Here is an 18,733-nt window from a genome sequence, read left to right as displayed (position 1 = left end):
AGGAAAGATCGATTACATTAGTATCGTGATCGACATGAAGGTGGCGCATTCTGAATGCAATTTCACTTTCCTTGCGGAATAATGGTCTGATCAATTATTCCGTTAGGTAATGTTGGCGTTTATTGCAAAACTGATGTTTTGGATGCATTTAAACAACATAAACACTAATAAGTGTTGATTTTACAATTTGACGACATCTCGCTATAATCTCAAAATTTAGCAGACTATAGCTGTCAACTTTTCTTTTGGGAAAAATCCTCAAAAATTACTTTTCCGTTTTCTTTTCAGCTGCGTACCAGGCTTAAAGCCTGGTACGCAGCTGAAAAGTAATGACGTTTTTATGTGCTAACGGATAGGACACGGAATGCAAAAGAAATTACTTTTCCTCAGCATTTCTTGACCCAGTACGCAGTTCAAAAGAAATCGGTAAAGGAAAGATCGATTACATTAGTATCGTGATCGACATGAAGGTGGCGCATTCTGAATGCAATTTCACTTTCCTTGCGGAATAATGGTCTGATCAATTATTCCGTTAGGTAATGTTGGCGTTTATTGCAAAACTGATGTTTTGGAAGCATTTAAACAACATAAACACTAATAAGTGTTGATTTTACAATTTGACGACATCTCCCTATAATCTCAAAATTTAGCAGACTATAGCTGTCAAATTTTCTTTTGGGAAAAATCCTCAAAAATTACTTTTCCGTTTTCTTTTCAGCTGCGTACCAGGCTTAAAGCCTGGTACGCAGCTGAAAAGTAATGACGTTTTTACGTGCTACGGGATAGGACACGGAATGCAAAAGAAATTACTTTTCCTCAGCATTTCTTGACCCAGTACGCAGTTCAAAAGAAATCGGTAAAGGAAAGATCGATTACATTAGTATCGTGATCGACATGAAGGTGGCGCATTCTGAATGCAATTTCACTTTCCTTGCGGAATAATGGTCTGATCAATTATTCCGTTAGGTAATGTTGGCGTTTATTGCAAAACTGATGTTTTGGATGCATTTAAACAACATAAACACTAATAAGCGTTGATTTTACAATTTGACGACATCTCCCTATAATCTCAAAATTTAGCTGCCTATAGCTGTCAAATTTTCTTTTGGGAAAAATCCTCAAAAATTACTTTTCCGTTTTCTTTTCAGCTGCGTACCAGGCTTTAAGCCTGGTACGCAGCTGAAAAGTAATGACGTTTTTATGTGCTACCGGATAGGACACGGAATGCAAAAAAAATTACTTTTCCTCAGCATTTCTTGACCCAACGCAGTTCAAAAGAAATCGGTAAAGGAAAGATCGATTACATTAGTATCGTGATCGACATGAAGGTGGCGCATTCTGAATGCAATTTCACTTTCCTTGCGGAATAATGCTCTGATCAATTATTCCGTTAGGTAATGTTGGCGTTTATTGCAAAACTGATGTTTTGGATGCATTAAAACAACATAAACACTAATAAGTGTTGATTTTACAATTTGACGACATCTCGCTATAATCTCAAAATTTAGCAGACTATAGCCATAGAGGTAACTCTAAGACTACTGGGTCCCGAAGAAAATCATTATTATTTTTGGCTCACTCAGTACCAGAACAACGGTCCCAAGCAGTCCCAAGCTATTTCACTCACCCCTGCATGTTCTGCATGAATCCACACACCCCTGATGTTATCTGTCAAACTTTCATAGCGAATCAAAACAAACATAGTGTAGTAATAGAATTTCAATAAGAATAGGGTACGTTAATCGTTTGCTTGGGACCAATAGGCTACTAAAGTGGTGAGCCAATTTAAAATCGTTAGTTTCGTATTGATTGTTGCTATAGCTGTCAAATTTTCTTTTGGGAAAAATCCTCAAAAATTACTTTTCCGTTTTCTTTTCAGCTGCGTACCAGGCTTAAGTGTCGTCAATGCAATATAAACAAACATTGTAGGGTACAGTGCTGACACCACCAATGGTGGTGGCTTCAGCAACCCTCCTTCTTGGCAGTGGATTGGTTAAAACACTCTCGCCCTTGTCAATATTTTGTTGCCCTTTAAGCCTGGTACGCTGGAAAGGTTCAGAGACACCTGTCTGAGATCAAATCATCAGATCATACGTGATCTAGCACGTTAGGTTAAGTTATACTCGTAGTTAGGTAGGTTATCACTTTTTTCAATTCAAATAAAACACATCCCCAAAGGGATATTCTGTAAACTAGTTGAAAAAACGCAAATATTAAATTAGAATATCAAATTAAATAAAGATGAAGAGCCAAGTAGGCTAATCAATTAAAATGATAAATCAATGTACTACCATAATCAACAGAAATAAACATAATTTTACTACTACTAAAGCCTGGTACGCAGCTGAAAAGTAATGACGTTTTTACGTGCTACGGGATAGGACACGGAATGCTAAAGAAATTATTTTCCTTTAGCATTTGTTAGTGAAGACTAACTAACTAATTTTTTCCTTGTTTCAAGATCATCCTCGGTCCACGCAACCCGAGGACTTATCACTATCAACAAGGCATAAAAAGTAACAAGGACTAAGATGTGTTCCTTTGATTACTGTAAAATCCTGTTCCCCTAGTTTGAAGTAGTCAAGACTAGGAATCGGTGGTAGATCTTACATCCCGTAACGTACCACGAAAAGGTGATCTACCCACGTTACGGGGCATCGATTACATTAGTATCGTGATCGACATGAAGGTGGCGCATTCTGAATGCAATTTCACTTTCCTTGCGGAATAATGGTCTGATCAATTATTCCGTTAGGTAATGTTGGCGTTTATTGCAAAACTGATGTTTTGGATGCATTAAAACAACATAAACACTAATAAGTGTTGATTTTACAATTTGACGACATCTCGCTATAATCTCAAAATTTAGCAGACTATAGCTGTCAAATTTTCTTTTGGGAAAAAGGCTCAAAAATTACATTTTCGTTTTCTTTTTTTTATGGTAATAGCATAGAGGTAACTCTAAGACCACTGGGTCCCGAAGAAAATCATTATTATTTTTGGCTCACTCAGTACCAGAACAACGGTCCCAAGCAGTCCCAAGCTATTTCACTCACCCCTGCATGTTCTGCATGAATCCACACACCCCTGATGTTATCTGTCAAACTTTCATAGCGAATCAAAACAAACATAGTGTAGTAATAGAATTTCAACTAGAATAGGGTACGTTAATCGTTTGCTTGGGACCAATAGGCTACTAAAGTGGTGAGCCAATTTAAAATCGTTAGTTTCGTATTGATTGTTGACACTAGTGTGATGCGCCATAGCGCAACCGGCCCCCTCCCATGATGTAATGCTTTCGGGCGGTTCCGGGGAGGGCAAGGGCCAAGAGCACAGGGTAAGGTTTAGTGGGTCGGGAGCGCTACTTCTCCCATCCCCACACCCTGAGTTATCTTCTCAGGTGTCTGGGAGCAGATTCCCCCCTGTATAAAAAAAAAAAAAAAAAAGGGGGTTGATCCCTAGGTACACCGCGGAAGGCACGGTTTATGCACTGAACAATTACATGGATCAATAAAAATGCTGTGGTTTTGACAGAACTATGCTGTGGCTACCACAGTATTTTAAATTTGATCGTCCATATACAGTGGCGCCAAAAGCATGCTTTGGTGGGTTCAAAATTTGACCATCTAAATTGATCAATTACAATTGGGTTCTTTAAGGGTATTGAGGTAAATGCATATTCGTAATCTGCATTAAAAATGGAACCCATACCCAAAATTTCATCAATTTCGGTACACTGGAACTATTTTAAATAAGAACGATTACATTTGCAAAAATCACCTTATTAGCACCCCTCGGTATCACTTTGTATAGGAGCGAGCTGTCAGTTTGTCACTTTAGTGTCAAACAGTAAAGTTATTATTATGCTTTAAATCTTGATTTAAAAATCGAGATGAAGGTGTGTGGGTTCGAAAAAAATATCGCTGTGCTCAGAAAACAAAGCTCTTTCAGAAAATATATAAAAACCGATATATGTTTTCAAAATTAAAGAACCCAATTAGGAGAGATGAACTAGCCTTCGGCTAAAAATCTCTATAATAAAGACTTTAAAACAGGGTTACTTCCACTCACTTGCTATAAAAAATTGTGTTTCCGAATTATGAAAACATTAGATGTTATAGTGATAATTAGTACTTGTAAGTTACAAGTAGGCGTCGTGAAGAATGTGTTTGATACATAAAACCTGTCAATATTGCTTTCAGTGCGTCACAATAAGCGATTTTACGATTCGTGAGCGCTCACTCTGAGTGAACGCTCGCGAATCATAAGATCGCTGATTGTAACGCTCTGAAAGCGAAATTGACAGATTTTATGAGTCAAACACACACTTCACGACCTCTTCTTGTAGCTTACAAGTACTAATTATCACTTTAACATCTAATGTTTTCATAATTCTAAAAAACAATTTTCTATAGCAAGTGAGTGGAAGTAACCCTGCTTTAAAAAAAAAATACAATTAGGTACAATTCCAAAAAGACACCAGAAGAGTTTTCAGGGAATACCGAGGATAATTCCAAGGGCATTTAGAGCCAAGTTTCTAAAGTATTATAAGAAGTATGCCAAGTAAATTGTCAGAAGAATTCAGAAGAGAACTCCAAGATAATTATGAGCAGAATTTCAAGACATTTCTGAGGTCTGTTGCATGGGATTTTTCTTTTAAAAAAATTGGAAAGACCGTCGTTTGAACTAGCGTTGTAAATTCTATTTTATTTAAAGACCGAAAAATCTGTAACTTGTAACACATTAAGAATGTATATATCTCTATCTCACTAGAAAGATTTCAACAGATATGTTACATTGCAATAAATTAGATATTGTGACGAAGTTCCATTCGCAGAGGCGTTTGGGCAAATTACCACTTCCTTTCAAGTACATTGATCACATTGAAAAATAGTCGTTCCCGAGCGATGTCGATCGGTCGCTGGCCGGCCAGGTTCCGTAGACTCTTGTCAGCTTTGGCACTGAGCAGAATCTCCACTATGCGTAGTTGATTCTGTTCGACCGCGTAGTGCAGCGGGGTGTCACCACGGCAGTCTTTTAGGTCGACAATTTCGTCGCTCCGACAGCGACTCAGAAGTAGTTTGATCACATTCAGTCGCCGTTCGCGACAGGCCAGATGGAGCGCGGTACAGCCGGATTTAGTCCTGGCGGATACACTGACGCGATGATCCAGCAGAATGTTGATCATGTCCAAATTGCCACTCATCGCCGCTACGTGCAGAGCGGTGCATCCGTCGCCGTTGGTGGCGTTGAGATTGATCTTGCTGGTGTTTTTCGGGCTGGAAGTGAATGGTTTCCTAAGAAGGGTGTAGAAATCTGCCGAATCGTTGAGGCATCGCTGGCATGTACACAGCGGATGGCAAACTTTTTCGGATGAGTAGTCTTTCGGAGCGGACGTGTTAATCATTGGAGTTGGTGGGAAGACTTCTAGCCCTAGGTAATAGCAAGCTAATTTGGTATCGTGGGCTACTATTGCAGTGATGGCTTTGTCGATTCGTTTCATCTCTTCAATGTTCCGATATTCCACGAAGGTTTCGTTGTCCAAGAGATCTTCATCGGATATAAGAACGTATTCTTCGTTTCCAACAGGACTCAAGTCGGAGGACTTTCGTCGTTTTTGTTGATCAGCGTAAGCGTCTTTCAACATTTTCATGATCTTGGAATTGTGGGCGTATTTTAGGGGCGTTGCACCAACTCGATTCGCTACGTTAACGGTAGCAGAGTGTTCCAATAACGTTTCAACGATATCTGAAAATCCCCATTTGGAAGCGTAGTGCAGTGCAGTCTGACCGAGTTGCGTTTGGGCGTCGATATCGACATGTATTTTCATGTGTTCCGAAAAGTAGAGCAAGGCCTTGACACATCCACTGTGACCGTTTAGACAGGCTAAATGAAGGGATGTATGTTGGTCGTTGCTCGTGCTGTTGATATTGATTCCGGCATGCAGAAGAAGCAAAAGCAAATTCTGATGTCCATTGGCAGCAGCGTAGTGCAGCGCAGTCCAGTTCTTTGCATCCACCGCGTCAACATTCGGTTTAAGATTCAGAATGAGGGTGAGCAATTTTGGACTGCCCAGTGTCGCCGCAAGATGAATCGCGGCCAAGCCGTTCTGGTTGCGATCGTCTATGTGCGGTAAGTAGGGCATCGATTCACATCTCATGCAACTGCAGAGAGGGTGACACTTTTTGTTTTTGGATTCGAAGTTTAAACTGCTGTTGTTGTTGTTGAAATCTTGGAATATGTTCAATATTTCCTCTTCCTCATTGTTCTTCATCAGCGTGAATAGGTAATTGAGGAATTGATCGGCATTTTTGAAACTCATTTCGCAGTACTTTTTCATTTGTATGTCCTCATCGGACATGATATCGATTCCCAAACGCTGGGAACGCTCGATACTGCAGCAGCTGATGTAGACGATTACGGCTTCCAGTGTTGTGATAAGATAGTTGTTCTGGCCGTGCTTATCCTTTTGAGGCACTGTTGATGACGGGTCGTTGAGTTGGAATTCTTTGAGAAACGTTACATTCATGATCCAATTAGTTAGACCTACGAGAAGATACAAATACACGATTTAGTAATCATTATTTGGATAATTTTCTAGCATTCCAGCAATTATTTATAATTTTTTAAGGTGGATTTGAAACCGACATGAATATCTAGTTTTTTTTTTCAGTATAGGGAGAATATTAGGTAAAATGGGCTATATCAAATCTGGGCAGTACTAGATGAAGTGAACCAGTTATCGAACTACTTAAAATTTGCTCCAATTTCGGCATGTATACTAGTTATGCCCTATGTGACCCCGTAACGTGGGTAGATCACCTTTTCGTGGTACGTTACGGGATGTAAGATCTACCACCGATTCCTAGTCCTGGCTACTTCAAACTAGGGGAACAGGATTTTACAGTAATCAAAGGAACACATCTTAGTCCTTGTTACTTTTTATGCCTTGTTGATAGTGACAAGACTCGGCTTTGTCCACCGAGGATGATCTTGAAACAAGGAAAAAATGAGTTAGTTAGTCTTCATCTATGTGATTCCTAATATTCTATTCGTTGTTCCCTAGGTTGAAGTGGTTAAGACTAGAGTTCTAATGCATGGTCATTATCGCCGTCATTCCTTAATGTTGTTGCTAAGGAATCCAATGTTGACTGCCAAAGGGCGCGCCTTTAGAGGGTGTTTAAAAACTCCAAAGGGTATAAATAGCGGGACCTTTCAATTAGAGTCGAATCCTTGCGATAAATGCAAGAATGACAACTGTAAAAAAAATCGAATACTTCATCATTTCTCAATAGTGGTGGAGTAATACGACAAGCACTAAACTAAGGACACGGGATATACTGCAATAGATCAAATTACTGGTCGCAGTGGTATTAGGTCCCGAACAGTGGTGCTAGTGCCTATTGCTATTGCCAGTGCAAGTACTAGTGTACATATGCCTTAATTGGCTCACTAACTCTAATGGATATTTAAGATTGCCAATGACAAGTTGTTAAAAAAATACTTCGGATTTTATGCATGGGCCCAACTTTAGGGACACTTAGGCAGATATTGGGGACATCGACGCTAAATCCTTTAGAATTTAGAAACCATGAAATTCTACCCAGACCTTGGAGTTCACCTCATAGCTGGCTTTGAATGCTTATCTGAATTATCTAGGAAATTGCCTCTAGTTTTCCAAGAAATTTCCCTTGGAATTCTCCTCAGAATTAACTCAAAATTAACAAAAGTTTATTTTCCCATTCTAACGATCAACTGCCTACCCCTAGGAAACTAGCGCCATGCTGACAATAGCGGTACAATCCAAACCGATAGCATACCCATGACTCATTATAATATAAAATTCGCAGTATGCTATCCTAACATTGTAACACTCACCGGTCTTGGTGATAACGAATATCAACAGAGGAATAACATCATCGGTGGTCGTCATCAGCTTCAGCTCGCCATTGTTTTTTCCCCAAGCAGCTCCGGCATGCTCGCGAGCAATTATCTCGAAAGCTTTCTTCAAACAACTGCTCTTATCAATGGCTGTGCGGCAGTCGTCGATCCTCAACAACTCTTTCTTTACGATGGGGATTACGTCAGCGTAGCTGCGCTTCAGCTTCATCTCCGTGATGTGGATGTCCGACAGGTTCCGAATGGTTTTGTTAAAGCTTTCCACCTGCTCCTGCTGGCACACGTTGATCACATCTTTCACGTGATCATACAGCTTGTCCATCATATAGGTTTCCACAGCAAGCTTAACATTGTGCTTGAGATGAGCATCCTTTTGGCATCGATCTTTCAATTTCCGGTTTTGAAGCACTATCTCCAAACATTGAATGTACAACTTTTTCACGTCCTCCTTGTACTGTTTGAGGTTCCATTTGGTGAAGTCTGATTTATTTTTCATGAAACTTTGAACTGCTGTGTCAATTTTGGAGAACACGTATCGTGGCTTAGCCACTGATCGTATAAATTCGACTGCATCTTGGAGCTTCTTGATGGTGGTTAATCTCCCGAATTCATCTTCTACGATTATGCCATACGGTCGCGTATCACACAATGGTCGCTCTATACACCACACTTTAAACTTCAAACCATTCGTGTAGAACACTTCTTCGAAAAGGATCGTCGCTTGTATTCCACCAGTGATCAGTTGACGCCCATGCAATCGTATATCGACACAGCTCAAATTTGTAAAATGCGTTTCGGGAAGCTCTTCGTTCGGAACTAGAATTTGAGCTAGCAGGAATTCCTGATCCACTAAACATCTGTCGTTGATGGTTCCACTGCGGGGTACACAAATGATCCAACCTTCAATCGGGGCCGTCTCCAAAAAGATCTGATGATCTGTTTGAAGTTTCCGATAGAAAGGATTCTGTGAAAGGTCTTCATCGTACTGAACGTCCATTGTCTGCCGATGCGTATCGCTTTAGTATTCATGCCAAAATATTTATTTCATTTTTATTATCTTACCAATCGTTAATTTTTATCCTTGACAAGAATAATCACATTTTCGTTAAAATGGAATCCACTTTCGGTGACGAAAACCACAGAACTACATTAATCAGCGACCTGAAATTGATATATGTACCGAGACATTTCTAAGTCTTCCTTGTGTTTCTACTGCGTTCTTTTAGTTCGATACCACTTACCTACCTACTGGGGAGAGCTCGACTGGCTGTATAGTGTAATCGTACAACTACACTCGATTTCCTACACACCCATGTTGTTTTGCATCATACCTACAGCGAAGAAAGGCATTTGCCTAGCTCGTGTAGTCGTTGTTTCTGCTTCTTCAAATCGTACTGCTAAGTCCTCTAACTTGAACTTCAATTGCACCTATGCTATAATACTGATAACGATGATTCAATACTGCTAATCTTATGTTTTTGCCTATGGCATGTGCTATAGAAGTATGCGTACTGGTGGTACTGAAATTAACCATGCTATACATTTCACAAAGTAATAACAAAGTCATGGCTGGTGATCAGCTGTACACAACCAATAATTGCATAATTGTCCCATATGAATAGAAAATCAAGCAAAGGTGGGACTGATTTGCGATAATGGGCAGTACAGTACCGTCATGAGTGACAGACTGATGGAAGTAGGGTGCTGCGTACAATTTTTGGTTCAACTTGCATAGATGGTATGAGGTATTAATTATGAAGGCAGTTTGTGTTCAAAAATTCAATTTGATTTGCTTTTATAAATATATAATCTTACGTTTTTTTTAGCAAGCATGTTTGGTAGTTTAAATAGAGTAAAGGATGGCTTTGGCAATACCTTAACCTTTACCTATTAAAAGTCCTAAAGTTCCAAAGAAGAAGAAACAAAATTATATGCCAACCAGAACCATTTTGATATTGTTAATACATGTGTGTTAGGGGAACACTTACTGTTAAATTAAATCACATAAAAAGTAGTTATTGATTTTGTCAAAACTTCATGTCACATCTGCATGTTGAAAATGCTACATGTCCATTGTGATTGTGATTGTGTAGTATAGAAGGAGGTCAAAGGTCAGGTATCCGATGCTTTTAGGCACCGTTTATGATATTTCAGTTGACAGGGGGTGGCATCACAGCATCTTTAATACCACCAGGTTAAATAAGTTCTGTGTAATCCACGAATGTGAAACAGGGCGAGCCACGTTGACATCACCGGTAGGGTAACGTATCGGCAAGACCCCATCTCAATATTAGTAAATTAGCTGCCATAAGGGAAGAGACAAGGGAGGGGGGTTTGTGTCGATTAATATATAGCTGGTTAATTCGAATATAAGTAAAATATAGATCAAATTAGTAATATATTACCTGTACCCTGGGCATTGGCATAACCTTGAACATTGCTTAACTGCAACCAGATCTCAGGGCTTGTCTGTATCTCTACGTTTTGAAAGATGCACACTAGTGATGCCGGTTGTGATGTAGCGGATCAAAAGTTTGTTGGAATTTTACCACTACCCAAAAATAAATAATTCTTTAGTTTAGGATTGTGATTTTAACTATGCATTGTTTTTCGAAATAATTGAGTCTATCGGCAGCAAGATTTTTTTTAAATTTATTTGGTTCCAAAGTTTTGCATCTTTGGCCAAACAAATGTTTTATGAAATTATGGAATAATAAGACATAATGATAATATTTCCCTGTCCAAGGATGAGGGGCTTGTTGATGATTTGTCAAGCGTTGCTATGATTTTTTTGCAATTTGTTAAAATTTTAGTTTTTCTCCAGTTCATTGATTTGAAAGGTTCAAGCGGGTTAATTTCACGGAGCCGTAAATTGTAGTTTTATCATAATTATAATATTGGCATAAAAAAAGTAATTTTAAATTCCCTTTTGTAATGCTACGGTAAATAGTTTGCTTTGAGTGTAAAGTAAATTTAGAAGAAAGTTCTAACAGTTTTTTTTAGTTTTTTTTTGCACTTCGAAACTTGACGGGTCTTTTTCTTCTTCTTTCCTTTATTTAACGTCGTTCTCTGTTCCGCAATCTAGTGCCAATCACCGACGGACATCGATTGCCATCCATTGACGGCAACCAAATGTGCAGGAAGGCAGCTTCCACACCTGCGTAGGATATCGCACCCATTCAAACACACATGGGCCGGGACCAACGGCTTTATTTCCCTTCCGAAGGAAGACGTGACCAGAGATTTTTATGCCTCAGAAAAATCCCACCGACCTCGGCTGGGATTGAACCCAGACCCATCGGGATGTTAGAAAGCAGTCACGCTTACCACTACACCAGCGGCGCCAGCAAACTTGACGGGTCATACATCTAACATAGTAGCAGCACAGACAAACAGACATAACACTGGCAAGTTGTTCATCGAACAAGCATTTAACGGACAATTTAAACGTATCGTAGTTGGTAGTACCGCCACCTGTGGCGCGCATAGTCAATTCGCTTGCGTTTGACGTTTACACACTACCGCCATCTGTTCAGTGTAGTGCCCACCACAGTGTACTCAACAGATGGCGGTAATGTTATAGCGACGATACTTAACAGTGAGAAATATTCAATGTGTTATGTCTGTTTGTCTGTGGTAGCAGTGACAGTATCGCATGTCCTAACAACAACTGCCTGCGACTAGAAATTGGCGTTGACGGCACCGTCGAAAAATTTGCTCTTCCAGCAAATTTAGATAGTTTCTTATGCCTTGACTGAGCAGTTATAACATGTTATAACGGTTGTCAAATAATTGCAACACAGAAACCACCATCAAGATAGCGCTATAACATGTTATAACTCTGTAGTCTGAACGTACTATTATGGGAATTTTCGGTGGAGTGAAAGGATAGTACAAAGTCCGCCATGTTTTACGCACAGTCTGACGTTTGCTTATGGATTTTCTCATAGGAGTAAAGAGCTACAGAGTCGCCGTCAACGCCAATACTAGAAGGAGAGATGAGCGGAGAAAATGTTTTGAGCCAAATGAACTGTCAAAATCTGAGCCAAACGAACATTCCCATTAGATTTTTTTTCTGAGGATTTTTTATTCTTACTAGATTACATTTGAGAGTATTGCAATCGAATAGAAATTCAATCACCTTTATGTTTCGTGTGCTTCTCAAATTCAACTAGTTTTTGGAATCAAAAGCAATATTCTAGCTCTATTGATTAATTGATCTTAGTTGGTTAATTAATGGCACCAAAAAATGAGCAAAATATTGCGATGCAATCAATTATTAATTTACACGTAAATCGAATCAAAAGTAAAAGTCATGTGAAATGCTAAGTTTTAGCAAGGGTTGCAAGATAATTTAGATACAAATCCCTGCTGCCGAATTGTATTTTGTTTTCTCCGCCCATCTCTCCCTCTGAGTATTTCTACCTGCGACTAGTGTTGGAGTGAATGACAGGGCTGAATACGGGTCAATACTAACAAAACTTTATCACTAACATGACCCCGAAACTTACGTTCATTCATTGCGCTAATAGTTATAACGTAGTTGTACGGTTGTACTTTCCTAATAACCCATCTATCACCGACAAACAGACATAACACTCGTAGGTTGTTCATCGAACACGCATTCGACGGTCAATTTGAGTGTTTTTGGTTGGTGGTTCCGCCACCTGTGGCGCGCAAGGTCGGTTCCCTTGCGTTTGACGTCTGCACACTACCGGCATCTGTTCAGCGTACTATCCATCACATGATACTCAACAGATGGCGGTAGTGTTTTAGTGACTATGTTTTGTGGAGAGAAATATTAAATGTGTTATTTCTGTTTGTCTGTGCATCTATGTTTCTTTTTTGTTGTGTGTGGGGGGAAGGGGTTTATGTAACCAATACTAATATCTTTCCCTCTGTTCTTTCATTTGTTTTCTATATCCTTTCATCATCACTCCATATCCCATCATCTTGACGAGAGATGAGTTACTTGCATGATGCACGCCCAAGTCGTACTACAGGGTAATATGTCGAGAGTGGGTATATCACAAAAACCACGCAGGAACGAAAATCGATGGAGCTGAGGCATAATGAGGTAAATTCTACACAGTATTTTAAAGGAGCCAACTCTAAGCAGGTAATAATAGCAATTAATAATCAAACAACCATAAAAGATAAGAATACATTTATTTATTTTAAATACAGTAGTGACCCGATTTTGTCAGCCCCTTAACTTTTTTCTTTCAATAATCTCGGATAACCATAATTCTAAATTTTTCTGTAGAACATTGGAAAAGTGACCTAGCGAGTACCATAGCTCGAGTCGTCTGTTAGTATTGTATCGCATGGAGAGCCCAACCGAGATTCTAGAATATTAAAACTGCAGTTGGTCAACTCTCGAAAAAAAAAGATATAATGATAATATTTTGTTTGTGTATGCAACAAGAAAAGATTGTGAAGTTTGTGTTTGACACATCGCATTCACCTCCGCATCCGTGACTCCTTCGAACTCTGAACCCAATATTCATGATACACTTGGCGTTTTGGGTCCATGACGAAACGTTGAAGTTTTCAGACTTCTTGTTTTTATTTTCACTGCCGGTCTTGTACTTGATAATTATTTGGGGTTAAATACGCGAAGGGGTCAATGTGCTTCGTATTTCTTCAAAACTAACCCTAAAATTAGATAATAAAATAACGCTTGTCGTTCAAAAACTTCGAAACAAATGCAGCCTAATCAAACTACCACAAGATTTTGCCAATGTCCAGGGCGCTTATGGGATAAAATAGCCATTTGTCTAAAATCGAGTGAACAGATTAATACCTATTAATAAGCCACTTCCCATTCTTAAGCATGTTAGCAACAGCTGTTCTTGTTTATTCAATTTAACTATTCAGGGCTGGTAGCGAGTCACTTTTTAGTGACTTGGTCACTTTTTTCAAGTCAGTCACTAAAAAGTCTCTTTTTTAAGGCCAAGTCACTAAAGTAACTATTTTCCCCTTTTTTAGCGTGAATTTATTTCAAAATTGATTATTCTTTGCGTTGTGACGTTTAATCGTCTTTCTCTATATACAGGATGTCTTCTCATTTTTATGGATAAAATTACCTTAGTTTTCCAAGTAAGTAAGTCCAAGATCTAAAAATATTAAATGTCTTGAAGATTCGTATTCCATGTACACGTTCAAGATATTGAATATTTTCATAGTTCCAGAAATAAGTAAAAAAATAATAAATGATTTATTTCAAGTTCGTAATTAACTTTATGAAAGACTAGAGATCTTCAATGCAGTTCCATTAACTTTACAACAATTGTAGGAACTTTGGAGAACTTCTGAGGAATGAAAGGAAATGCTGAGAATTTCAGTGAAGCTCTATAAAAAACTGCAGGGAACATAAGGGAAGTTAACACGCAAAGCGGTTATTTTAGCATTCGAGACTTTTCAGGAATTTTTATGAAGTTCCTAAAATTTCAGAGAACTTCACAGGCGCCAAGCGAACTTGATAAATTTAGAAAACTTTAGGGGTATTGTGCAATTTTTTTAAGAAGTTCTAAGCACCTCAGAGAAGCTAGATCGATTAAAAATCTATAATCGTAAATTTATATAAATGGAAGATAGTTAGGGGAAAAGTTGGCTTCGGCAATACCTTAATCTATTATCGTCAGGGGGTAAACAACGTCCTTGAGAGCTCTATTTTGGCATGTAGATACATTGTGTTTCTGAGCAACTATTGGCCAAATTTGAGTGCTCTAGGACTTTGTTTACCCCCTGACGATAATAGGTTAAGGTATTGCCGAAGCCAACTTTTACCCTACATGATGTGCTGAAAACCCAATCGGGAACCCTTAAGATGTTCCGCGAATTTCGGGGAAGTACAGAGATTTTCAGAGAATTTATGAAAACTCCAGAATTATTTCAGAAACTTCACAGTAGTCCAGAGAATTCAGGTAAATTTAAAGGTGTTTACGGGAATTCTACTTGTTTCCGAGCAGAACCGAGATCTTCAATAGAACTAAGAGCTTTATGGAAGCTTCGAGAACATCAAGACAGGTCAGAGAATCAAAGGGCAGTTCAAATAATTTCAAGGAAATATTATAAACCTTAAAGAAGTTTCGAGAAACTCAGTGGATTTCCGAAAACTTCTGCAAAGCTCCGAGAGAATTCCTGAAAACTTTATGAACATCCGGAAACGTGAGAGTATTTTAAAGGTATATAGGTAAGATTTCAAGAATTTAAAAAAAATGCGAAAATTTAGCTAAGTTAATTAGAGAACATCAACGAAGTTCCAGTAATAAAAAAAAGTAGAAGGGTCTGTGCCCAGGGGCACGAACGGAAGCTTGACGTAGGACCGCTAGTGGACGGAACAAATGTGAACATTTAGTTCTTTTAATTGATCAATCATCAATTATCTTAACTCTTACCTTTTTTATTTGTAAGCGTATCAAATTTGTAGTATTTATTTCAAAGAGAAAGTTGATGAAGAGAAGCCAAGGGACTGTCAATTTGAGTATTTTCAATTCATCTACCCTACTTTAAAAGATGTATTTTGATTTTTTTTTTTATATTTATGAATTTTTAAGTTTTGTGCATTTTGGTATTAAAGTGTATTCAATTCACCCCTCACAGGATTTCCTTCCGAATTATGTGAATAGGGCGGGGCAGAAAGTATCGTTTGTACAGAATATGTAAAAAAGGAAGGACTTCGAGAGATGGAACTCGTGAGAGCTAATTTTCTCACAAATATGATTTTATTGGCTTTCTGGGGACTGAATATACACCCAAAGCGAATTATTCCCACTTCTCTCAAATTCTATTGGATTTATAACACTTCCTACCAGTGTGTTCTGGAAAATGGTCGGACGATGATTAATCTCACCAATACATTCGGGCCTACAATTCCACACCTTCTATAGATACCAGGTTGAGCCTTGATAGCTAGCTGCTTGCGGCAACTGATGACCTTGAAAAATGTCCAAATAATACTCTTAACAAATTTATGGTGGTCCTGAAAAGGACCGTTTTGTAGTGATGGTTGAGTAATGCTGAGCTGAGCACGACGAGCTACTGATTCCGATCCTAGCCTAGCGGTGGGACTTCTTCCTCCTTCTCTATGGTTGCTCATATGAGCTCTGCAGCTCGCTGCTTGCAGGCAGCCTTTCGTTGTTGAAAGCACTCCTGCCAAAGATGAATACTAAGATGAAACGGTCGGAAGAAAAAAAAAATCTATTTTAGTGTCTTCTTTCACGGTCACTTTCATCCAATGAGAACCCCCCGTATTCAAGGTAATTTTGTGGTTTTGCGAATGAAAGCCGAGGAAAAACTAATTGCACCAATCTATTCAGGCCTACAATTCCACACCTTCTATAGATACCAGGTCGAGCCTTGATACCTAGCTGCTTGCGGGAACTGATGACCTTGACCAATGTCCAAATAATACTCTTTAACAAATTTTTGGTGGCCCTGAAAAGGACCGTTTTGTGGGTACACGACGTTAGGCATACGGTCGTTAGGCATACGGACGTTAGGCATACGGACGTTAGGCATATGGACGTTAGGCATAATGTACGATAGGCATAATGGACGTTGGGCATAAAGGACGTTAGGCATAATGGACGTTAGGCATAATCTACCCAATGTATTCCAGAAGGATGATAATGGGGACCGTCTATTGATTGCTGACTTCGGTGACAATAATGAAAGAGCCCTAATTTTTGGAACTCATGAAAACTTGCGACGTCTTGGACAGGCAAAGTATTAGGTTACAGATGGTACGTTTGCCACAGTTCCTTGTTTGTTTCGGCAACTCGTCACTGTTCATGGAAGTATCGCTCCTTTACATCAGCAGACGGTTCGGCTAGTATTCATTCTGATGACAACAAAAACAGAATCGTTGTATCGAAAAGTATGGCAGGAAATCCTGGCAGCAGCAGGTATGTCTTTTTGTTATTGAATGAAAAACCACAGAATTCACCATTCTTCATTTCATGAGCTGTTCTTTGGCATCATATTTTATTCAAGTTAGCTGTTTTTTTGTTATTAAATGAAAAATCACAGAATTGACCATTCTTTATTTCATGAGCTTTTCTTTGAGGAAAACCTTTTCTTCTTTGACAATTGCAATATGTGTGTAAGAATATATTACAACAAATGTGTGATATTTTTATTTCTAGATGCGATTGATTTCAATATATAGTTCAAAACTATGCTGAGTTTTCATTGCCAGATTACTTAACCGCTATCGCTCCTAATCTTGGATCTGAGAAAATATGTAGCTACGTCACTTATGATTTGATAAATAATGGATTCCAAACTTATTAAATAAACTATGTTTGTTTAACTTGTATCATTTTTTATTCAACGCTTAGTTTAAGTTAAGCATTGTTTACCATGCTCGAAACAGGTTTCTAGAGTTACACAGCAGCAAGGTATTTTATGCCTAACGTCCATTATGCCTAACGAATATTATGCCTAACGTCCATTATGCCTAATGACTTTATGCCTAACGTCCATTATGCCTATCGTCCGTATGCCTAACGTCCGTATGCCTAACGTCCGTATGCCTAACGTATTTATGCCTAATGGGGTACACTCAGGATGACACGCTTGGCATAGATGACTGACCCGCAGCGACTCACGAAGAGCTACTGATTCCGATCCATAGCATAGCGGTGCAGCTTCTTCCTCCTTTGATGGTTGCCTATGTGGGCTCTGCAGCTCGCTGCTTGCAGGCAGCCTTTCGTTGTTACTGGAGAACAATTTTCAACGCCACACGCCGAAAGCACTGCTACTGCTGCTACTGCTTCTACTAATTTCGACGACCGAACACCACCACACAGTGGTGTGATCGTTGGGAGCGTGTGGTTCTGAATATGGCGATGAGTGTGCAAAATATTACGCAATTTCATCCTCCCTATTCGCACATGCCCGAGGATCGACGGCGAATGCCACTTCGACTTGTTTCGTCTACATACTACTCTCTGACGACTGTGCTTGGGAAGCAGCATATGCATGTAGGTAGTTGGTGAATTTGTTAGTTAATTTGACGCTTTTGGACAATGCTGGACATTTACCAGTTTTTCAATAGTTTTTTTTGTTGAAAATCAACATTCGGAAGCATTGTTATCGATGTGTAGCCATATTTCTGATCGATTGGTGATAAAATTATTGAAATTGGATCAGGGGCAGCTGAGTTATTAACGTTCAAAATCTTTCTTAATTTGTTACATGTTCCATTTTCGGTTTTCACAAAGTGTACCCCCATATAGAAATCAAAGACGTAGTCCTACGTCAAAAAGCGAGATCTTTTAGCAAGCAGCGATATCTTCAAGAAATTCCAGAGTAATAAATTTAGATATGCTTAGATAGTTTAATGATATTCAGCGAACTTCCGAGTCCTTCGAGGACGATCAGATAACTTCAGAATAATCCCATTAACTTAAGCAAATCTGTTGAGTTCCGTGAAATTATAGGGTATTCCAAGAATCCTAAAACGTCAGAAGCGTCAGGGAATTATGAATATATTTCATAATATTTCAGGTAAGCATAGATAAGCTCAGGGAAAAGTGAGTGTTAATAATGGTTATAATACTCAAGGAAAATTTTCGAAACTTCCAGGCAAATCAATTAATTTTAGTAAAGTTGCGGGTTCTTAAAAAAATACTGATAAATTCAGGGCAGTCTAGAGAACTTCAAGAAAATTTAGTAATCGTTTAGGCACCAGGAAAGTCTAGACTATTGGAGAAGTTTTAAATTAGTGTCGATAATTTAGGGAAGTTTTATGAACTTCAGAAAAATTTTGAGGCCTTCAGTGAAAATCCTAGAACTATATTAATTATTTCGTTCTAATTCCATG

At 38.8% G+C, this 18,733-nt stretch overlaps 1 protein-coding gene across 3 annotated transcripts; it reads right to left on the bottom strand.

Annotated features, from left to right (window-relative positions):
* Positions 1–4,680: 4,680 nt before the first annotated feature.
* Positions 4,681–9,449, bottom strand: LOC135713443 (ankyrin repeat domain-containing protein 27-like). Of its 3 annotated transcripts, none has more exons than XM_065236557.1 (4): positions 9,141–9,449; positions 8,962–9,060; positions 7,879–8,899; positions 4,681–6,546 (listed from the first exon to the last, which is right to left on the bottom strand). In XM_065236557.1, the coding sequence occupies exons 3-4, from the start codon at positions 8,894–8,896 to the stop codon at positions 4,853–4,855; spliced, it is 2,712 nt and encodes a 903-aa protein (XP_065092629.1). In that variant the 5' UTR covers positions 8,897–8,899; positions 8,962–9,060; positions 9,141–9,449; the 3' UTR covers positions 4,681–4,852. The 3 variants fall into 3 exon arrangements, with proteins under 3 accessions (XP_065092629.1, XP_065092631.1, XP_065092630.1); XM_065236559.1 differs by having other exon boundaries at positions 9,145–9,449; XM_065236558.1 differs by lacking the exon at positions 9,141–9,449 and having other exon boundaries at positions 8,962–9,118.
* Positions 9,450–18,733: the final 9,284 nt, after the last annotated feature.

Source organism: Ochlerotatus camptorhynchus, unplaced genomic scaffold (genome assembly GCF_037179485.1).
Source record: "Ochlerotatus camptorhynchus isolate MF236.1 unplaced genomic scaffold, CSIRO-AGI_Acam_v1.1 ptg000556l, whole genome shotgun sequence".
Taxonomy (NCBI): Eukaryota; Metazoa; Arthropoda; class Insecta; order Diptera; family Culicidae; genus Ochlerotatus; species Ochlerotatus camptorhynchus.
The sequence above is the reverse complement of the archived record's forward strand: the minus strand, read 5'-3'. Positions and strand labels throughout refer to the sequence as shown.

Bases quoted from the DNA above. Each gene is read 5' to 3' on its own strand.
- LOC135713443 (XM_065236557.1), bottom strand. From the start codon at position 8,896: ATGGACGTTCAGTACGATGAAGACCTTTCACAGAATCCTTTCTATCGG. The intron at 6,547-7,878 runs GTGAGTGTTACA...ATCTTCTCGTAG, and splicing joins ATTCGTTATCACCAAGACCG to GTCTAACTAATTGGATCATG.